The sequence below is a fragment of the Oncorhynchus gorbuscha genome, linkage group LG18, assembly GCF_021184085.1.
Source record: "Oncorhynchus gorbuscha isolate QuinsamMale2020 ecotype Even-year linkage group LG18, OgorEven_v1.0, whole genome shotgun sequence".
In the NCBI taxonomy this organism is placed as follows: domain Eukaryota; kingdom Metazoa; phylum Chordata; class Actinopteri; order Salmoniformes; family Salmonidae; genus Oncorhynchus; species Oncorhynchus gorbuscha.
Window position 1 is genome coordinate 76,201,102 of NC_060190.1, and position 23,335 is coordinate 76,224,436.

The following is a 23,335-nucleotide window of genomic DNA, read 5'->3' on the forward strand; positions in this document are numbered from 1 at the left end:
TACATAACACTACCATACATAACACTACCATACATAACACTACCATACATAACACTACCATACATAATACTACCATACATAACAACACTACCATACATAATACTACCATACATAACAACACTACCATACATAACACTACCATACATAACAACACTACCATACATAACACTACCATACATAATACTACCATACATAACAACACTACCATACATAATACTACCATACATAACAACACTACCATACATAACACTACCATACATAACAACACTACCATACATAACAACACTACCATACATAACAGCACTACCATACATAACAACACTACCATACATAACAACACTACCATACATAACACTACCATACATAACAACACTTCCATACATAACAACACTACCATACATAGCAACACTACCATACATAACAACACTACCATACATAACAACACTACCATACATAACAACACTACCATACATAACAACACTACCATACACAACACTACCATACATAACAACACTACCATACATAACACTACCATACATAACAACACTACCATACATAACAACACTACCATACATAACAACACTACCATACATAACACTACCATACATACACAACACTACTATACATACACAACACTACCATACATAACAACACTACCATACATAACAACACTACCATACATAACAACACTACCATACATAACAACACTACCATACACAACACTACCATACATAACAACACTACCATACATAACAACACTACCATACATAACAACACTACCATACATAACAACACTACCATACATAACAACACTACCATACATAACAACACTACCATACATAACAACACTACCATACATAACACTACCATACATAACACTACCATACATAACAACACTACCATACATAACAACACTACCATACATAACAACACTACCATACATAACAACACTACCATACATAACACTACCATACATAACAACACTACCATACATAACAACACTACCATACATAACACTACCATACATAACAACACTACCATACACAACACTACCATACATAACAACACTACCATACATAACAACACTACCATACATAACAACACTACCATACATAACAACACTACCATACATAACAACACTACCATACATAACACTACCATACATAACACTACCATACATAACACTACCATACATAACACTACCATACATAACACTACCATACATACCACTACCATACATAACACTACCATACATAACAACACTACCATACATAACAACACTACCATACATAACAACACTACCATACACAACACTACCATACATAACACTACCATACATAACACTACCATACATAACACTACCATACATACCACTACCATACATAACACTACCATACATACCACTACCATACACAACACTACCATACATAACAACACTACCATACATAACACTACCATACATAACACTACCATACATAACAACACTACCATACATAACACTACCATACATAACACTACCATACATAACACTACCATACATACCACTACCATACATAACACTACCATACATAACAACACTACCATACATAACAACACTACCATACATAACACTACCATACATAACACTACCATACATAACACTACCATACATACCACTACCATACATAACACTACCATACATAACAACACTACCATACATAACAACACTACCATACATAACAACACTACCATACATAACAACACTACCATACATAACACTACCATACATACCACTACCATACATAACACTACCATACATACCACTACCATACATAACACTACCATACATAACAACACTACCATACATAACAACACTACCATACATAACACTACCATACATAACAACACTACCATACACAACAACACTACCATACATAACAACACTACCATACATAACAACACTACCATACATACCATACATAACACTACCATACATAACACTACCATACATAACACTACCATACATAACACTACCATACATAACACTACCATACATAACACTACCATACATAACACTACTACCATACATAACACTACCATACATAACAACACTACCATACATAACAACACTACCATACATAACACTACCATACATAACAACACTACCATACATAACACTACCATACATAACAACACTACCATACACAACAACACTACCATACATAACAACACTACCATACATAACAACACTACCATACACAACACTACCATACATAACACTACCATACATAACAACACTACCATACATAACAACACTACCATACATAACAACACTACCATACATAACAACATTACCATATATAACACTACCATACATAACAACACTACCATACATAACAGCACTACCATACATAACAACACTACCATACATAACACTACCATACATAACACTACCATACATAACACTACCATACATAACACTACCATACATAACACTACCATACATAACACTACCATACATAACACTACCATACATAACAACACTACCATACATAACAACACTACCATACACAACACTACCATACATAACAACACTACCATACACAACACTACCATACATAACACTACCATACATAACACTACCATACACAACACTACCATACATAACAACACTACCATACACAACACTACCATACATAACAACACTACCATACACAACACTACCATACATAACACTACCATACATAACACTACCATACATAACACTACCATACATAACAACACTACCATACATAACAACACTACCATACATAACACTACCATACATAACACTACCATACATAACACTACCATACATCTACAACATCCGCAGAGTACGACCCTGCCTCACACAGGAAGCGGCGCAGGTCCTAATCCAGGCACTTGTCATCTCCCGTCTGGATTACTGCAACTCGCTGTTGGCTGGGCTCCCTGCCTGTGCCATTAAACCCCTTCAACTCATCCAGAACGCCGCAGCCCGTCTGGTGTTCAACCTTCCCAAGTTCTCTCACGTCACCCCGCTCCTCCGTTCTCTCCACTGGCTTCCAGTTGAAGCTCGCATCCGCTACAAGACCATGGTGCTTGCCTACGGAGCTGTGAGGGGAACGGCACCTCAGTACCTCCAGGCTCTGATCAGGCCCTACACCCAAACAAGGGCACTGCGTTCATCCACCTCTGGCCTGCTCGCCTCCCTACCACTGAGGAAGTACAGCTCCCGCTCAGCCCAGTCAAAACTGTTCGCTGCCCTGGCCCCCCAATGGTGGAACAAACTCCCTCACGACGCCAGGACAGCGGAGTCAATCACCACCTTCCGGAGACACCTGAAACCCCACCTCTTTAAGGAATACCTAGGATAGGTTAAGTAATCCCTCTCACCCCACCCCCCCTAAGTTTTAGATGCACTATTGTTAAGTGACTGTCCCACTGGATGTCATAAGGTGAATGCACCAATTTGTAAGTCGCTCTGGATAAGAGCGTCTGCTAAATGACTTAAATGTAATGTAAATGTAACACTAGCATACATAACAACACTACCATACACAACACTACCATACATAACACTACCATACATAACACTACCATACATAACACTACCATACATAACACTACCATACATAACACTACCATACATAACACTACCATACATAACACTACCATACATAACACTACCATACATAACAACACTACCATACACAACACTACCATACATAACAACACTACCATACATAACACTACCATACATAACACTACCATACATAACACTACCATACATAACACTACCATACATAACACTAGCATACATAACACTAGCATACATAACACTACCATACATAACAACACTACCATACATAACACTACCATACATAACACTACCATACATAACACTACCATACATAACACTAGCATACATAACACTACCATACATAACAACACTACCATACATAACACTACCATACATAACACTACCATACATAACACTAGCATACATAACACTAGCATACATAACACTACCATACATAACAACACTACCATACATAACACTACCATACATAACACTACCATACATAACACTACATAACATACATAACACTACCATACATAACACTACCATACATAACACTACCATACATAACACTACCATACATAACACTACCATACATAACAACACTACCATACATAACACTACCATACATAACACTACCATACATAACACTACCATACATAACAACACTACCATACATAACACTACCATACATAACACTACCATACATAACACTACCATACATAACACTACCATACATAACACTACCATACATAACACTACCATACATAACAACACTACCATACATAACACTACCATACATAACACTACCATACATAACACTACCATACATAACACTACCATACATAACACTACCATACATAACACTACCATACATAACAACACTACCATACACAACACTACCATACATAACAACACTACCATACATAACACTACCATACATAACACTACCATACATAACACTACCATACATAACACTACCATACATAACACTAGCATACATAACACTAGCATACATAACACTACCATACATAACAACACTACCATACATAACACTACCATACATAACACTACCATACATAACACTACCATACATAACACTACCATACATAACACTACCATACATAACAACACTACCATACATAACACTACCATACATAACACTACCATACATAACACTACCATACATAACACTACCATACATAACACTACCATACATAACAACACTACCATACATAACACTACCATACATAACACTACCATACATAACACTACCATACATAACACTAGCATACATAACACTACCATACATAACACTACCATACATAACACTACCATACATAACACTACCATACATAACAACACTACCATACATAACACTACCATACATAACACTACCATACATAACACTACCATACATAACAACACTACCATACATAACAACACTACCATACATAACACTACCATACATAACACTACCATACATAACACTACCATACATAACACTACCATACATAACACTACCATACATAACAACACTACCATACATAACACTACCATACATAACACTACCATACATAACACTACCATACATAACACTACCATACATAACACTACCATACATAACACTACCATACATAACACTACCATACATAACACTACCATACATAACACTACCATACATAACACTACCATACATAACACTACCATACATAACAACACTACCATACATAACACTACCATACATAACACTACCATACATAACACTACCATACATAACACTACCATACATAACACTACCATACACAACACTACCATACATAACACTACCATACATAACACACTACCATACGTCCACTATGAAGCCTATGGGTATGTAAAATGAGGGAAACTAATTGTATGGCTCTAGTATTATTTTAAATTAACATAATGTGTTCTTCCTCTCCTAGCAACCAACACAGTCCCGCTGACTGTGTTAGCACACTGAGCTAAAGACAGATACAGTGGTTGGGGGCGTTCTTGTTCCACAACATCACGTATCTCTAAATTGATGCTGTCCTCTGGTGAGATTGAAGGATGAGAGGGAGGGATTAGACAGAGGCATGTGACTGGGTGTGAACTCCTGCTTTATTTTTATTTTTTTGTTGTCAAAGCCGCGCTCGACACGGTATGTTGGAAGTGCCAAAAGGTTGGCTGGATGTTTTTTCCCCGCCTTCACAGCAGTGTCACCACGGATTACTGTCTGTATCACAGCAGCTCTCTGTGTGTGTGTGTGTGTGTGTGTGCGTGCGTGTGTGTGTGTTTTGTGTGTGTGTGTGTGAGAGAGAGAGATATGTTACAGCTTCCTTCACTGAGGAACTTGCTGAGGAACAGTGTTTATACAACAGCTATACCAGCAATTTATCACCGTAGTCTTTTTCAGCACGCCACACTCTGTTCAGCCTCTCTCTTGAGGATATAATGGCCATATGAGGATTGTAGAGGTAAAAAGGAGGGGTTTAATGTAGGTCCCTGGTATTACTGCTTAGTTAAACACAGTAACACATATTTCAGAAACCTTCATAGCCATTCAATAAGCAATTTAAGCGCAGAGCAAATTCCTGTGTTTATAACCTCTTGCTACCCCCTGGTCTGACTGTCTTCGGTGCTCCAGATCTGGATTAACGTTCCAGGCGCCTGGGGCTCCACAGGACGGGGTAAACCATTCCTGATGCCAGGGGCTCCACAGGACGGGGTAAACCATTCCTGATGCCTGGGGGTGCCTAGGGCTCCACAGGACGGGGTAAACCATTCCTGATGCCAGGGGGTGCCTGGGGCTCCACAGGACGGGGTAAACCATTCCTGGTGCCAGGGGGTGCCTGGGGCTCCACAGGACGGGGTAAACCATTCCTGATGCCTGGGGATGCCTGGGGCTCCACAGGACGGGGTAAACCATTCCTGATGCCAGGGGGTGCCTGGGGTTCCACAGGACGGGGTAAACCATTCCTGATGCCTGGGGGTGCCTGGGGCTCCACAGGACGGGGTAAACCATTCCTGATGCCTGGGGGTGCCTGGGGCTCCACAGGACGGGGTAAACCATTCCTGATGCCTGGGGGTGCCTGGGGCTCCACAGGATGGGGTAAAACATTCCTGATGCCTGGGGGTGCCTGGGGCTCCACAGGACGGGGTAAACCATTCCTGATGCCTGGGAGCGCCTGGGGCTCCACAGGACGGGGTAAACCATTCCTGATGCCTGGGGGCGCCTGGGGCTCCACAGGACGGGGTAAACCATTCCTGATGCCAGGGGGTGCCTGGGTCTCCACAGGACGGGGTAAACCATTCCTGATGCCAGGGGGTGCCTGAGGCTCCACAGGACGGGGTAAACCATTCCTGATGCCAGGGGGTGCCTGGGGCTCCACAGGATGGGGTAAACCATTCCTGATGCCTGGGGGCGCCTGGGGCTCCACAGGACGGGGTAAACCATTCCTGATGCCTGGGGGCGCCTGGGGCTCCACAGGACGGGGTAAACCATTCCTGATGCCTGGGGGCGCCTGGGGCTCCACAGGACGGGGTAAACCATTCCTGATGCCTGGGGGTGCCTGGGGCTCCACAGGACGGGGTAAACCATTCCTGATGCCAGGGGGTGCCTGGGGCTCCACAGGACGGGGTAAACCATTCCTGATGCCAGGGGGTGCCTGAGGCTCCACAGGACGGGGTAAACCATTCCTGATGACAGGGGGTGCCTGGGGCTCCACAGGACGGGGTAAACCATTCCTGATGCCAGGGGGTGCCTGGGGCTCCACAGGACGGGGTAAACCATTCCTGATGCCAGGGGGTGCCTGGGGCTCCACAGGACGGGGTAAACCATTCCTGATGCCTGGGGCTCCACAGGACGGGGTAAACCATTCCTGATGCCTGGGGGTGCCTGGGGCTCCACAGGATGGGGTAAACCATTCCTGATGCCAGGGGGTGCCTGGGGCTCCACAGGACGGGGTAAACCATTCCTGATGCCAGGGGGTGCCTGGGGCTCCACAGGACGGGGTAAACCATTCCTGATGCCTGGGGGTGCCTGGGGCTCCACAGGACGGGGTAAACCATTCCTGATGCCTGGGGATGCCTGGGGCTCCACAGGACGGGGTAAACCATTCCTGATGCCTGGGGCTCCACAGGACGGGGTAAACCAGGGGGTGCCTGGGGCTCCACAGGACGGGGTAAACCAGGGGGTGCCTGGGGCTCCACAGGACGGGGTAAACCATTCCTGATGCCTGGGGGCGCCTGGGGCTCCACAGGACGGGGTAAACCATTCCTGATGCCTGGGGGTGCCTGGGGCTCCACAGGACGGGGTAAACCATTCCTGATGCCTGGGGGCGCCTGGGGCTCCACAGGAGGGGTAAACCAGGGGGGGTGCCTGGGGCTCCACAGGACATTCCTGATGCCTGGGGGTGCCTGGGGCTCCACAGGACGGGGTAAACCATTCCTGATGCCTGGGGGTGCCTGGGGCTCCACAGGACGGGGTAAACCATTCCTGATGCCAGGGAGTGCCTGGGGCTCCACAGGACGGGGTAAACCATTCCTGATGCCAGGGGTGCCTGGGGCTCCACAGGACGGGGTAAACCATTCCTGATGCCAGGGGGTGCCTGGGGCTCCACAGGACGGGGTAAACCATTCCTGATGCCTGGGGGTGCCTGGGGCTCCACAGGACGGGGTAAACCATTCCTGATGCCTGGGGGTGCCTGGGACTCCACAGGACGGGGTAAACCATTCCTGATGCCAGGGGGTGCCTGGGGCTCCACAGGACGGGGTAAACCATTCCTGATGCCTGGGGATGCCTGGGGCTCCACAGGACGGGGTAAACCATTCCTGATGCCTGGGGATGCCTGGGGCTCCACAGGACGGGGTAAACCATTCCTGATGCCTGGGGATGCCTGGGGCTCCACAGGACGGGGTAAACCATTCCTGATGCCTGGGGGTGTCTGGGGCTCCACAGGACGTGGTAAACCATTCCTGATGCCAGGGGGCGCCTGGGGGTGCCACCATGTTTCATGGTTTGTTTACACAGCAGCCGTCTCAACCTGCCAACAAGATGTAACACAGGTGTAGGATGAACCCACTCTGAACTGGCATTTGCTTTCCAATGGAGATATTCTATTGGCTCAGATAAACTGGTACTATGTTTTCCATGGAGTTATTCTATTGGCTCAGATAAACTGGTAATACGTTTCCCATGGAGTTATTCTATTGGCTCAGTTAAACTGGTACTACGTTTCCCATGGAGTTATTCTATTGGCTCAGTTAAACTGGTACTATGTTTTCCATGGAGTTATTCTATTGGCTCAGTTAAACTGGTACTATGTTTTCCATGGAGTTATTCTATTGGCTCAGATAAACTGGTACTACGTTTCCCATGGAGTTATTCTATTGGCTCAGATAAACTGGTACTACGTTTCCCATGGAGTTATTCTATTGGCTCAGATAAACTGGTACTACGTTTCCCATGGGGAGGGGGGGGAGTATTTATGTTTGTAATAAAGCCCTTTTGTGGGGGAAAAACAAATTCTGATTGGCTGGGCCTGGCTCCCCAGTGGGTGTGCCCCTGCCCTTCCAAGCCCACCCATGGCTCTGCCCCGACCCAGTCATGTAAAATCTATTGATTGTGGCCTAATTAATTTATTTAAATTGACTGATTTCCTTATTATGAGCTGCAACTCAGTAAAATCTTTGAAATTGTTGCATGTTGCGTTGATATTTCTTTTTGTTCCGTATAATTTCACACATATAACAACTGATGTAATAAAAGCGTTCTGTTTTATAGTTGTAGCACATATACACACCACCTATAAAATGTATTCACCACTTTTGTTGTTTTTAATCATTATTTTTGTTTAATAACAGCAGTAACATAAACTAATGAAAATGCTATGGTGTTATTTGAAGAAGAAAAAATTTATTCTAATATTACCTAAGCCCATCATAAACACAAACAAATGATTATTTTTGCGATAGCGTATATGAAATGTATTAATTACACTGTTAAAATGTTGCAGTCAGAATGATTGCTTGAAGGGGGGAGGTGGGGGGGGGGGGTTCCCCCGAGGCCCAGCGATTTTAGTGTTGTGTCATTCTACGCCATATAAGCAGTCAAGCCGTTATTAAGCCAGTGGAATACTGAATTCATATACTGTATGCCTACTGTGTAAATAAAGAGTAGAGTCTTTAGTACAATACAATAAAGCATGTTTATTGCCCACTCCCTTGTTCAACGGAAATTAGTAATTTTTTGTGCCGTCACATTATCCAACTCACAGGACGCTAGACTGACATACCAGACCTGGAAGCAGCACAGCACTATGTGCAGTCATAAATCAGCACCCATGGAGCAGGTTAGGGGTAAATGTCTTACAGGTTAAGGTTTAAGTGCTCTAGGCTCCAGGCCACAAGTTACTGTGAGTAGGCTATTAAAGGTCTGCCTAGAGTGTATTCTCCACTTCGCAGGATTTCCTCTTAAAGTGTCATGGCTCGTGGCCAGACTTCACACGCCAGTGGACTGTGAACTTAAAAACTATGTGTCATGGCTCAATAAACTATGGGAACTGTGGCCAGAACTTCACACAATAAACTATGCCAGTGGACTGTGAACTGTCTACCTATGGCATGAGATCAATAAACTATGTGAACTGTCTACCTATGGCATGAGATCAATAAACTATGGGAACTGTCTACCTATGGCATGAGATCAATAAACTATGTGAACTGTCTACCTATGGCATGAGATCAATAAACTATGGGAACTGTCTACCTATGGCATGAGATCAATAAACTATGTGAACTGTCTACCTATGGCATGAGATCAACAAGACCTCTGCATCAACCCTGGCATGCTGTCAATTAACTTCTGGGCCACATCCTGACTGATGGCAGCCCATTCTTGCAAAATCAATGCTTGGAGTTTGTCAGAATCTGTGGGGTTTTGTTTGTCCACCCACCTCTTGAGAACTGACCACAAGTTCTCAATGGGATTAAGGTCTGGGGAGTTTCCTGGCCATGGACCCAAAATATTGATGTTTTGTTCCCCGAGCCACTTAGTTATCACTTTTGCCTTATGGCAAGGTGCTCCATCATGCTGGAAAAGGCATTGTTCGTCACCAAACTGTTCCTGGATGGTTGGGAGAAGTTGCTCTCAGAAGGTGTGTTGGTTCCATTCCTAATTCATGGCTGTTTTCTTAGGCAAAATTGTGAGTGAGCCCACTCTCTTGGCTGAGAAGCAACCCTAAACATAAATGGTCTCAGGATGCTTTACTGTTGGCATGACACAGGACTGATGGTAGCGCTCACCTTGTCTTCTCCAGACAAGCTTTTTTCCTGATGCACCAAACAATCGGAAAGGGGATTTATCAGAGAAAATGACTTTACCCCCGTCCTCAGCAGTCCAATCCCTGTACCTTTTGCAGAATATCAGTCTGTCCCTGATGTTTTTCCTGGAGAGAAGTGGCTTCTTTGCTGCCCTTCTTGACACCAGGCCATCCTCCAAAAGTCTTCGCCTCACTCTGCGTGCAGATGCACTCACACCTGCCATTCCTGAGCAAGCTCTGTACTGGTGGTGCCCCGATCCTGCAGCTGAATCAACTTTAGAAGATGGTCCTAGTGCTTGCTGGACTTTCTTGGGCGCCCTGAAGCCTTCTTCACAACAATTGAACCGCTCTCCTTGAAGTTCTTGATGATCCGATAAATGATTGATTTAGGTGCAATCTTACTGGCAGCAATAGCCTTGCCTGTGAAGCCCTTTTTGTGGAAAGCATTGATGACGACACATGTTTCCTTGCAGGTAACCATGGTTGACAGAGGAAGAAAAATGGTTCCAAGCACCACCCTCCTTTTGAAGCTTCCAGTCTGTAATTCGAACTCAATCAGCATGACAGAGTGATCTCCGGCCTTGTCCTCGTCAATACTCACACCTGTGTTAATGAGAGAACACTGACATTACATTTACATTTAAGTCATTTAGCAGACGCTCTTGATGTCAGTTGGTCCTTTTGTGGCAGGGCCGAAATGCAGTGGAAATGTTCTTTGGGGATTCAGTTCATTTGCATGACAAAGAGGGACTGCAATTAATTGCCATTCATATGATCACTCTTCATAAGATTCTGGGGTATATGCAAATAGCCATCATACAAACTGAGGCAGCAGACTTTGTGAAAATTAATATTTGTGTCATTCTCAACAATTTTGGCCACAACAGTATATCAAGACTAGCAGTCTAGAACTGACTGAATCCATGTTGGCAATAGCTAAATTCTTCATGGGTCAGTCAGGAGCAACCCAGGGACCATTGCCGGTCCACGGACCAGGGGTTGAGGACTCACCAGGGGTTGAGGACTCTGTATTAGGCATTGGAAGTTGTTTGGAGCCCAACGGGCATACTGTTAAACTCAAACAGATGTGAACCTTAGTCTCAACATGAACCAAGACGGTTTAATCAATCAAATGCATTTTAAAAAGGTATTTTTTACATCGGCCGTGGTTAAAGACTTGAACACCAATAACAACCCATTCAGTTTGATTGGCTGAGTAATGTTTGTAAAAATAAAAAAATCTGAAGCTTTTCCTTTTCAACTAAGCGTTGATTGAGTCCTACACAGGTGCTATCAATGAGGTTTAACAATAATCCCATGATTCTTCTCATTGCAATTTCCTAAGAAACATGTCCCTTTGTGGCAAACGACCTACTTAACCACATTTCCTGATGATGACTGCATTTCCCTGACAGACCAACACAGGACAACACGGTGGTATGAAATTCATCTCTATTTTCAGAGTCACAATTGTTTAAAAACAATATTTGTCTAATTCTTTAGGATTTCCTCCTCCAAAAGGCTTTTCTATTCATCTCTTATATGATGTGCATCCACAACAAGGATAGCTATTGCAATCGCACAATGACATGCATCCCTCCCCCCCACACAGCCACTGCAATTTACTGGTGAAAAATGTCCTTATTATGTATATTATGATGAGAAGAAAGACGTTATAATGACACGTTGTCTACTCCTGTTTTTACCACTCTAGAATAACATGGTAGAAACACGTATCTGGGGGATAAAAGCTGTAATTACTTTAATGACTACTTGTCCTACTTGTAAAGTTGATGCCTGGGCTGTATTGAGTTATATATATAAGTCTAGATTGGTCATAGAAACAGAGAATAAGAGAGGAAGGCCCTCTGCCCCTTAACCTGTCTCTCTCGGTCTCCACCTAGCGCTAGGAAACCACTACGCTGTAGGGGTCAGTGATTGGTCATAGACACAGAGAGGCGGAGTCTGGACCTAAAGGCGTCCTCATGCATCCCAGCCGAAACAGTTCAGAAGAGTTGTGACACATTCTCTTCTTGAAGCAAGCTGAAGTTGGTTTGCCCGAAGTCTACGCCCCTTCATTGATGATTGGTCAACAGTAGGGATTCGAAAATAATGACAGATTTCTTGAGTTGAGGAAGTGTATGCTGGCTACAGTGTCTCAAAATGGACAAACAGTACTATTGTCGCTTTTTTCTCTTTTTTTTTTTAAGCGAAGGTCTTTGAAAGGAGTACGCGAGCAGACTCATTCGGTTCACCTAGCCGCTAGCCGATTTGAAGGATGCTGATGCCTTAACACTGTCTTTCTCCGTTGGCGTTTGTAGGCAACAACTGGAAACCAGACCAACAATACACAACGTGCTATTGGTCAGAATTATGATGAGTGAACCAGTTAAATGTGTTGATCTTAAGTAGTTAAAGGGTTGTAAGAACTGTCACGATAATAAATAAAGCCAAACATTTGAATATTCAAGCGAGGAAAATTACACGACGACTGATGCCTGAATAACAGCTTTTCCATTATAGTCAACTCGCTACTGCATCAAAATCAAATGGATATTATTATAATAATAGGTACAAATCTGTCGTTCTGCCCCTGAACAGGCAGTTAACCCACTGTTCCTAGGCCGTCATTGAAAATAAGAATTTGTTCTTAACTGACTTGCCTAGTTAAATAAAGGTAAAAAAAAATACATTATTAGGGTTGCAAAATTCTGGGAACTTTCAATGAGGTTTTCCAGAAAATCCTGGTTGGAGGATTTTTTAAATCCTGCTAATTTCCTTCTGATTCTGGGAACATACATCCAAGCTGATGTATGATTGACCAAAGCCCGATGTGGTTCCACTATGTGGCTATGGTCAAAAGCGGTGTACTAATATTCAGCTTGTGTGATGACAGAATTAAGATAACAAGCTGACATCCATTATTAATCACATTCCTTCTCCACATCTCACCTCTTCTCCCCATCTCACCTCTTCTCCACATCTCACCTCTTCTCCCCATCTCACCTCTTCTCCCCATCTCACCTCTTCTCCCCATCTCACCTCTTCTCCCCATCTCACCTCTTCTCCCCATCTCACCTCTTCTCCCCATCTCACCCCATCTCACCCATTCTCCCCATCTCACCCATTCTCCCCATCTCACATATTCTCCACATCTCACATATTCTCCACATCTCAACCCCTCTCCCCTCCTCAGCTCCAGTCCTCCTCTCTTCCTATCCCCCCTGTCCAATCTCCCCTCCTCTCCCCATCTCACCCCCTTCTATCCCTCTACTCTCCCCATTTACATCTCCCCCATCCACCTCTCCTCCTCTCCTCTTTCCCTCCCCCCATCTCCTGTCCCCATCCCCCATTCTCCACCTTTCCGCATCTCACCCCCTCTCTCCCCCTCACCCCATCCCCCTTCTCTCTCTACTTACCCCATCTCACCCATCTCCCCCCATCTTTCCCCATTCTCCACATCCCCTCCTCATCTCCTCATCCCACCATCTCATCGCACCCATTCTCCACCCCCCATTCTCTCTCACCCATTCATCTCTCCCACATCCGCTCTCACCCCATCTCTCATCCTTCCCCATCCCTCTCCCCCACCCATTCTCCCTATTTCACTCACCTCTCCCCATCTTTCTATCCCCTCTCCTCTCCATCTCACCCATTCTCTCTCTCTCTCTCTATCTTCACTCCTCTCCCTAACTATCTGTATCTTACCCCCTCTCTCCACCTCTCTCCCTTTCCTCAGCTCTCCTCCTATCTCCCTCTCTCCCCCTTATTCCCTCCTCTCCTTCCTCTCCTTCTTCCTCTCCTCCTCTCTCCCCTCTATCCTCCTCTCTCCCCCTCTCTGCTCCACCTCTCCTAATCTCTTCTCTCTCTCCCCTCCCGATCTCCTAATCTCCCCTCCTCTCTCCCCATCTACACTCCTTTCCCCCCCCTCTCCCTTTCCTCCTCTCCCCTCCTCACCTCCCCTCTCTGCCCTACTCTCTCCCCATATCTCCCCTCCTCACCCCCTCTCCCTTACTCTCACCCCATCTCTCCCCCTATCTCCACATCTCAAACCCCCTGGGAGAACATTTCCCAGGGTAGCGAAGCATGACTGCTGCCTCTGCTCCTAACCCAACCATGCTGTGATACAGAACCTAGTCTAGCATGCTGTTAAACAGCTCCTGGTCTGCGTTCCACATGATACCCTAGTGTCATATATAGTGCACTACTTTTGACAAGACCCCTATGGGTTCTAGTTCTAAAGTGGTGCACTACAATAGGGAATAGGGTGCCGATTAGGACACATCCCTGGAGGAACAACACAGCCAGGCAATTTGAGTTTTGTGATGACCAAATGGATGATTGTGGTAATGTATGGGCAGACAGTCACATCAGATAATATGGAACGTGGGAGATGATTGGTAAAAACACATTTGAAAATATCCCTACAGCTACTTCCACATGAGCTACCATGTTACACATGGTCTGACTGCAGGACCATGTCAGTTGATTTCAATCTAACTTTATAATGGATAAAATAATGAGATTGAAAAATGCATTTAATTGTACTGTTTCAAACTAACCAGGAAAATCAGTGGTGGGATTTCTTTTTAAAACTTAGATTGTATCAGGAATCACTGTGTTTAAACATCGCCCTGTTCAGGAATCACCATGCTTAGGAATCTTTTTTTTTTTAGGAATCACAATTCTTAGGAATCACATTTTTTTATGAATCACAATTCATAGGAATCACAATTTTTTAGGAATCACAATTAATAGGAATCACATTTTTTTAGGAATCACAATCCATAGGAATCACCATGTTTAGGAATCATCATGTTTAGGAATCACCATGTTTAGGAATCATCATGTTTAGGAATCACCATGTTTAGGAATCACAATTCTTAGGAATCACCATGTTTAGGAATCACCATGTTTAGGAATCACCATGTTTAGGAATCACCATGTTTAGGAATCACCATGTTTAGGATTCATCATGTTTAGGATTCATCATGTTCAGGAATCACCATGTTTAGGAATCACCATGTTTAGGAATCATCATATTTAGGAATCACCATGTTTAAGATTCATCGTGTTCAGGAATCACCATGTTTAGGAATCACATTTCTCAGGAATCGCCATGTTTAGGAAGCACATTTCTCAGGAATCACCATGTTTAGGAATCACCATGTTCAGGAATCACCATGTTCAGGAATCACCATGTTCAGGAATCACCATGTTCAGGAATCACCATGTTTAGGAATCACCATGTTCAAGAATCACCATGTCTAGGAATCACAATTCTTAGGAATCTTTTTTTTTTGGAATCACAATTCTTAGGAATCACAATTTGTTAGGAATCACATTTCTCAGGAATCACCATGTTTAGGAATCACCATGTTCAGGAATCACCATGTTTAGGAATCACAATTCTTAGGAATCACCATGTTTAGGAATCATCATGTTTGGGAATCACCATGTTTAGGAATCACAATTCTTAGGAATCACCATGTTTAGGAATCACCATGTTCAGGAATCGCCAGGTTTAGGAATCACCATGTTTAGGAATCACCAGGTTTAGGAATCACACTTCTTAGGAATCACCATGGTTAGGAATCACCATGCTTAGGAATCTTTTTTTTAGGACTCACAATTCTTAGGAATCACCACGTTCAGGAATCACCATGCTTAGGAATTTTTTTTTTAGGAATCACAATTCTTAGAAATCACCATGTTTAGGAATCATCAATGTTTGGGAATCACCATGTCTAGGAATCACAATTCTTAGGAATCACCATGTCTAGGAATCACAATTCTTAGGAATCACCAATTCTTAGGAATCACCATGTTCAGGAATCACCATGTTTAGGAATCATCATGTTTAGGAATCACCATGTTTAGGAATCACCATGTTTAGGAATCACCATGTTTAGGAATCAACATGTTCAGGAATTACCATGTTCAGGAATCACCATGTTTACCCAAAGCATAAGTCCAAAAACAACCCTGACAGTGCGTAAAATGTTGTGAGACATGAATGTATCCTAGATCACTCCACTGCTGTTTACAAACAGTTCCCACACAATCTTCATGGAAACACACAGAGAAGATACAGACAAAAACAATGACTACTATAACTCACTGTAACACCCACATAACACACAATGACTACTATAACTCACTATAACACCCACATAACACACAATGACTACTATAACTCACTGTAACACCCACATAACACACAATGACTACTATAACTCACTATAACACCCACATAACACACAATGACTACTATAACTCACTGTAACACCCACATAACACACAATGACTACTATAACTCACTGTAACACCCACATAACACACAATGACTACTATAACTCACTATAACACCCACAAAACACACAATGACTACTATAACTCACTATAACACCCACATAACACACAATGACTACTATAACTCACTATAACACCCACAAAACACACAATGACTACTATAACTCACTGTAACACCCACATAACACACAATGACTACTATAACTCACTATAACACCCACATAACACACAATGACTACTATAACTCACTGTAACACCCACATAACACACAATGACTACTATAACTCACTATAACACCCACATAACACACAATGACTACTATAACTCACTGTAACACACAATGATAACACACAATGACTACTATAACTCACTATAACACCCACATAACACACAATGACTACTATAACTCACTATAACACCCACATAACACACAATGACTACTATAACTCACTGTAACACCTTAACACACAATGACTACTATAACTCACTATAACACCCACATAACACACAATGACTACTATAACTCACTATAACACCCACATAACACACAATGACTACTATAACTCACTATAACACCCACATAACACAATCATGACTACTATAACTCACTGTGTTCACCCACATAACACACAATGACTACTATAACTCACTATAACACCCACATAACACACAAAAGGACTACTATAACTCACTGTAACACCCACATAACACACAATGACTACTATAACTCACTGTAACACCCACATAACACACAATGACTACTATAACTCACTGTAACACCCACATAACACACAATGACTACTATAACTCACTATAACACCCATATAACACACAATGACTACTATAACACCCATATACCACACAATGACTACTATAACTCACTGTAACACCCACATAACACACAATGACTACTATAACTCACTATAACACCCACATAACACACAATGACTACTATAACTCACTGTAACACCCACATAACACACAATGACTACTGTAACTCACTATAACACCCACATAACACACAATGACTACTATAACTCCCTGTAACACACAATGATAACACCCAAATGACTACTATAACTCACTATAACACCCATATAACACACAAAGACTACTGTAACTCACTGTAACACACAACGACTACTATAACTCGCTGTAACACCCACATAACACACAATACAATGACTAACAGGCTTACCAAAACTGTTCTTCACATCTCTCCTTAGACCACACAGCATGGCTACAGTACAGTGACTACTGTGTTCTCAGAGCATCCAAAGGAATCAGTAGCCAGTACAGCTGTGTCCCAGTCACTGTGTTCTCAGAGCATCCAAAGCAATCAGTAGCCAGTACAGCTGTGTCCCAGTCACTGTGTTCTCAGAGCATCCAAAGGAATCAGTAGCCAGTACAGCTGTGTCCCAGTCACTGTGTTCTCAGAGCATCCAAAGGAATCAGTAGCCAGTACAGCTGTGTCCCAGTCACTGTGTTCTCAGAGCATCCAAAGGAATCAGTAGCCAGTACAGCTGTGTCCCAGTCACTGTGTTCTCAGAGCATCCAAAGGAATCAGTAGCCAGTACAGCTGTGTCCCAGTCACTGTGTTCTCAGAGCATCCAAAGGAATCAGTAGCCAGTACAGCTGTGTCCCAGTCACTGTGTTCTCAGAGCATCCAAAGGAATCAGTAGCCAGTACAGCTGTGTCCCAGTCACTGTGTTCTCAGAGCATCCAAAGGAATCAGTAGCCAGTACAGCTGTGTCCCAGTCACTGTGTTCTCAGAGCATCCAAAGGAATCAGTAGCCAGTACAGCTGTGTCCCAGTCACTGTGTTCTCAGAGCATCCAAAGGAATCAGTAGCCAGTACAGCTGTGTCCCAGTCACTATGTTCTCAGAGCATCCAAAGGAATCAGTAGCCAGTACAGCTGTGTCCCAGTCACTGTGTTCTCAGAGCATCCAAAGGAATCAGTAGCCAGTACAGCTGTGTCCCAGTCACTGTGTTTGTCTACAGAGCACACTGCAGGATTCAGTAGGATCCCAGTCACTGTGTTTGTCTACAGAGCACACTGCAGGATTCAGTAGGATCCCAGTCACTGTGCTCCTAGACTCAGACCATCCAGCTTTATCCAGGAATTGAAGCAGGGTTTACTGTACCATACAGCAGAGGTCCATTTGATGTTCAGATAGACAGTATTGCTGTGCTGTGCAGTTCCAGACACCCACACCTCTCTCTATCTGTCTCTCTCTATAGATATCTCTCTCTCTCTCTCTGTCTCTGTCTCTCTCTCTATATATCTGTCTCTTTCTGTCTCTATAGATCTCTCCCTCTCTGTCTCTCTCTATAGATCTCTCCCTCTCTGTCTCTGTCTCTCTCTGTCTCTCTCTGTCTCTCTCTCTCTCTCTGTCTCTCTCTGTCTCTCTCTATAGATCTCTCCCTCTCTCTCTCTGTCTCTCTCTCCCTCTCTCTCTCTCTGTCTCTCTCTATAGATATCTCCCTCTCTCTCTCTCTCTCTCCCTCTCTGTCTCTCTCTATAGATCTCTCCCCCTCTCTCTCTCCCTCTCTCTCTCTCTCTCTCTCTCTCTCTCTCTCTCTCTCTCTCTCTCTCTCTCTCTCTCTCTCTCTCTCTCTCTCTCTCTCTCTCTCTCTCTCTCTCTCTCTCTCTCTCTCTCTCTCTCTCTCTCTCTCTCTCTCTCTCTCTCTCTCTTTCTGACCATACCATTCACCTGGCAGTAGTTCTGCTGCTGTGGATGCACCACATCATCCAGTATCTTCTCCTCCCATGGACTGGAGCAGATTTATTCTCTCTCTTCACAGATTTATGTCTGTCTTCAAGTGACATACACGCCTCTCTCTCTCTCTCTCCCTCTCTCTCTCTCTCTCTCTCTCTCTCTCTCTCTCTCTCTCTCTCTCTCTCTCTCTCAAACACACACAACATTCTGAAGTAGCTCCTTCACACTCACACCCTGATTGGATTCAAGCAGCGAATCTAAAAATGCTCCACTGCCTCTGCCACAGAAAGATATGACCAGACTGAGCAGTGTCTTCAACTGTTATCTAGCCTCAGGCTGGATGGCAGCCTGAAATCTCTCATCACTTCAGTCTGGTCTTGATCTTCAGTGCTAATGTTTCCAGCCACCCTCTATAACAGTAATTATTAACAATTCGCTGTGTGTTACAGGAACAGACCCAATGTCTGTCAACTCTTCACCTTTAGTCATTATAGTTATAGATTCATGTAAATACTGTGTCTATGATTAACTTGAGAGCTATATTTCCAGAGAACTAGACAGTTCTTACAAATCCCAAATGAGAGAACGAAAGGAGAGAACAGAGGTCTCAGTCCCCCTTCACCCACTCATCTCCCTCTCTTTCCCCTCTCTCTCTCTCTCTCTCTCTCTCTCCTCCCTCCGTCCCCCTTCACCCACTCATCTTCCTCTCTCTTTTTCTCTCTCCCCCACTCATCCCACTCTCCCTATAGCCAATAGCTCTTCCCCTGACATCCAGTCCCCATCCAGTCCCCATCCCCTGCCCCATCTCTGTCCCCACCCAGTCCCCAGTCCCTACCCCATGCTCCATCCCTGTCCCCATCCAGTCCCTACCCCCTGCTCCATCCATGTCCCCACCCAGTCCCTATCCCCTGCTACATCCCTGTCCCCATCCAGTCCCTACCCCCTGCTACATCCCTGTCCCCATCCAGTCCCTACCCCCTGCTCCATCCCTGTCCCCACCCAGTCCCCAGTCCCTACCCCATGCTCCATCCCTGTCCCCATCCAGTCCATACCCCCTGCTCCATCCAGTCCCCACCCCCTGCTCCATCCCTGTCCCCATCCAGTCCCCACCCCTGCTCCATCCCTGTCTCCATCCAGTCCCCACCCCCTGCTACATCCCTGTCCACATCCAGTCCCTACCCCCTGCTCCATCCCTGTCCCCACCCAAGAGTAATGCATAACAGCCTGCAGGAGGCCACACACATGGTAGTCTCCCGTCTCTGTTTACACAACCTTCAAGTCAGTCATCAATGAGGGTGAGGTCTTTACATACTACAAGCTATTTGGATCATGTAAGCGCTCTAGTTGAGCTCAGTTGAACTGTCATAGGTTGATGATCTAGCTACAGTACCGATGTTAGCTTGCATTACATAAAAAATGCATTCTGCTACAGTACCGATGTTAGCTTGCATTACACACCTTTACACACACACCATTACACACCTATGTCTTAGAAAATACATTCTGCACCGGTACAATGATTTATTTGTTAGGAATTGTTAATGAGTGTAAAAAATGAGACCAGGGCAGACCTAATTACTTTCCAACAGTTAGAAAAGAATGAATCATACCTGTAGGTGGCTGGTTGCTTATAGGGCTGTCCCAAACGGCATTCTATCCCCTATATACTGCATTACTTTTGATCAGAGCCTTATGGGTGTGCATTACATAGGGAATAGCATGCCATTTGGGATACACAGTAGGCCTACAGGACCCAGGAGAAACAACCACTGTTACACATAATCATTTAAGATGACTAAGACACACAGCACAGGCCATTTGCTGCTAAATATATATATATATATATATATATATATATATATATATATATATGGTGAATGCACCAATTTGTAAGTCGCTCTGGATAAGAGCGTCTGCTAAATGACTTAAATGTAAATGTAAATGTAAATATATATATATGTTGGAAAATAACACCACAATTAAAAAAAAAATGAAAATAGATAAAACTACCTAGCAAGATGGTGACGTGTCATTAAAGACAGCCGTAATGACGTCATGACAACCACTTTTGTCCACCGGGGAGTTCCGCTTTCCTTCTCAAATACCAGAGTAGTTCCACGAATCAGAAGATTATTCATTGGATGACTCACTAAGACATCTATCAAATCCAGGGAAAACAGAGAGTACAGGGAGTAATGGAGGTGAAAGACATTCACTATAATTAACCTCACATTATAGAAGAAGGCACCGAAAGACAAGTTTACCCTGTTTCTTTTCATAGTATCATCATATGATTTCTAGTAATTAATCCCTACAGCGGAAAATCACTTTGGGATATTTGATCGACGGTCACCAGAAATTCAACTAGAAAATTCTACTTCCTCCCTCCCGATCATTTGTCCCATTCATCCTGGGTGCTACACCAACACGTTGATGGTGGAGAAGAGGGGAGGGGGTTCTAGTCAGACTTTTGACCCTCTCCACTGGGGCCCCGTTGATGTGGACAGGCGAGTCTCTATCTGCTTTCTCCTGTAGTCCACGATCAGCTCATTCTTTTTTGTCGATGTTGAGGATAGAAGTAATTCCACCAGGGCCCTCAACTCCTCCCTGTAGGCTCTCTCTTCGTTGTTGGTAATCAGGCCTACCACATCAAGCAAACTTGATGACTGAGTTGGAGACGTGCGTGGCCACACAGTCATGGGTGAACAGGGAGCAGAGGAGGGGGCTGAGCATGCACCCCTGTGGGGCCCCCATGTTGAGGATCAGCGGGGCGGAGGTGTTTTTGCCTAAGCTAGCCAGCTATAGCTCGCTAGGCTAATTGAGGCCACATACCAACCCCTTTCAGCTGAAACAGCAGCCTACCTGTTGGTTGCTCGTTGTAGCCTACTCCTTCTAATTTTGCTCACTTTCAATTCCCATCATTTTATCAAATCAAATCAAATTGTATTTATAAAGCCCATCTTAAATCAGCTGATATCTCAAAGTGCTGTAAAACCCCAAACAGCAACCAATGCAGGAGTAGAAGCACGGTGGCTAGGAAAAACTCCCTAGAAAGGCCAAAACCTAGGAAGAAACCTAGAGAGGAACCAGGCTATGTGGGGTGGCCAGTCCTCTTCTGGCTGTGCCAGGTGGAGATTATAACAGAACATGGCCAAGATGTTCAAATGTTCATAGGTGACCAGCAGGGTCAGATAATAATAATCACAGTGGTTGTAGAGGGTGCATTCCATCTTGCATTATTGCATTGCAAAGGTGAACCCTCACTCCACTTGCTACACATTGAGCCTATTGTCCAGTTTCACTTCCATTGCCCAACATAAACAACAAGCTATCGGTCTCCTACCAGACTTTTTTATGGGGCATGTTATAAAAACTACATTGGAAAGTGTGTTGTT

The 23,335-nt window shown here is 43.9% G+C and overlaps 1 protein-coding gene across 3 annotated transcripts in view; it reads right to left on the minus strand.

The window, feature by feature from the left end:
* LOC124003805 (glutamate receptor-interacting protein 2-like) overlaps positions 1–19,536 on the minus strand; it is a 251,701-nt gene extending 232,165 nt beyond the window's left edge. For all 3 annotated transcript variants that reach the window (XM_046312392.1, XM_046312390.1, XM_046312389.1), the window contains exon 1: positions 18,419–19,536. In XM_046312392.1, the coding sequence (XP_046168348.1) occupies positions 18,419–18,458 (40 nt within the window). In that variant the 5' untranslated portion in view covers positions 18,459–19,536. The remainder of the gene's footprint in view (positions 1–18,418) is intronic.
* Between the last annotated feature and the right edge of the window lie 3,799 nt (positions 19,537–23,335).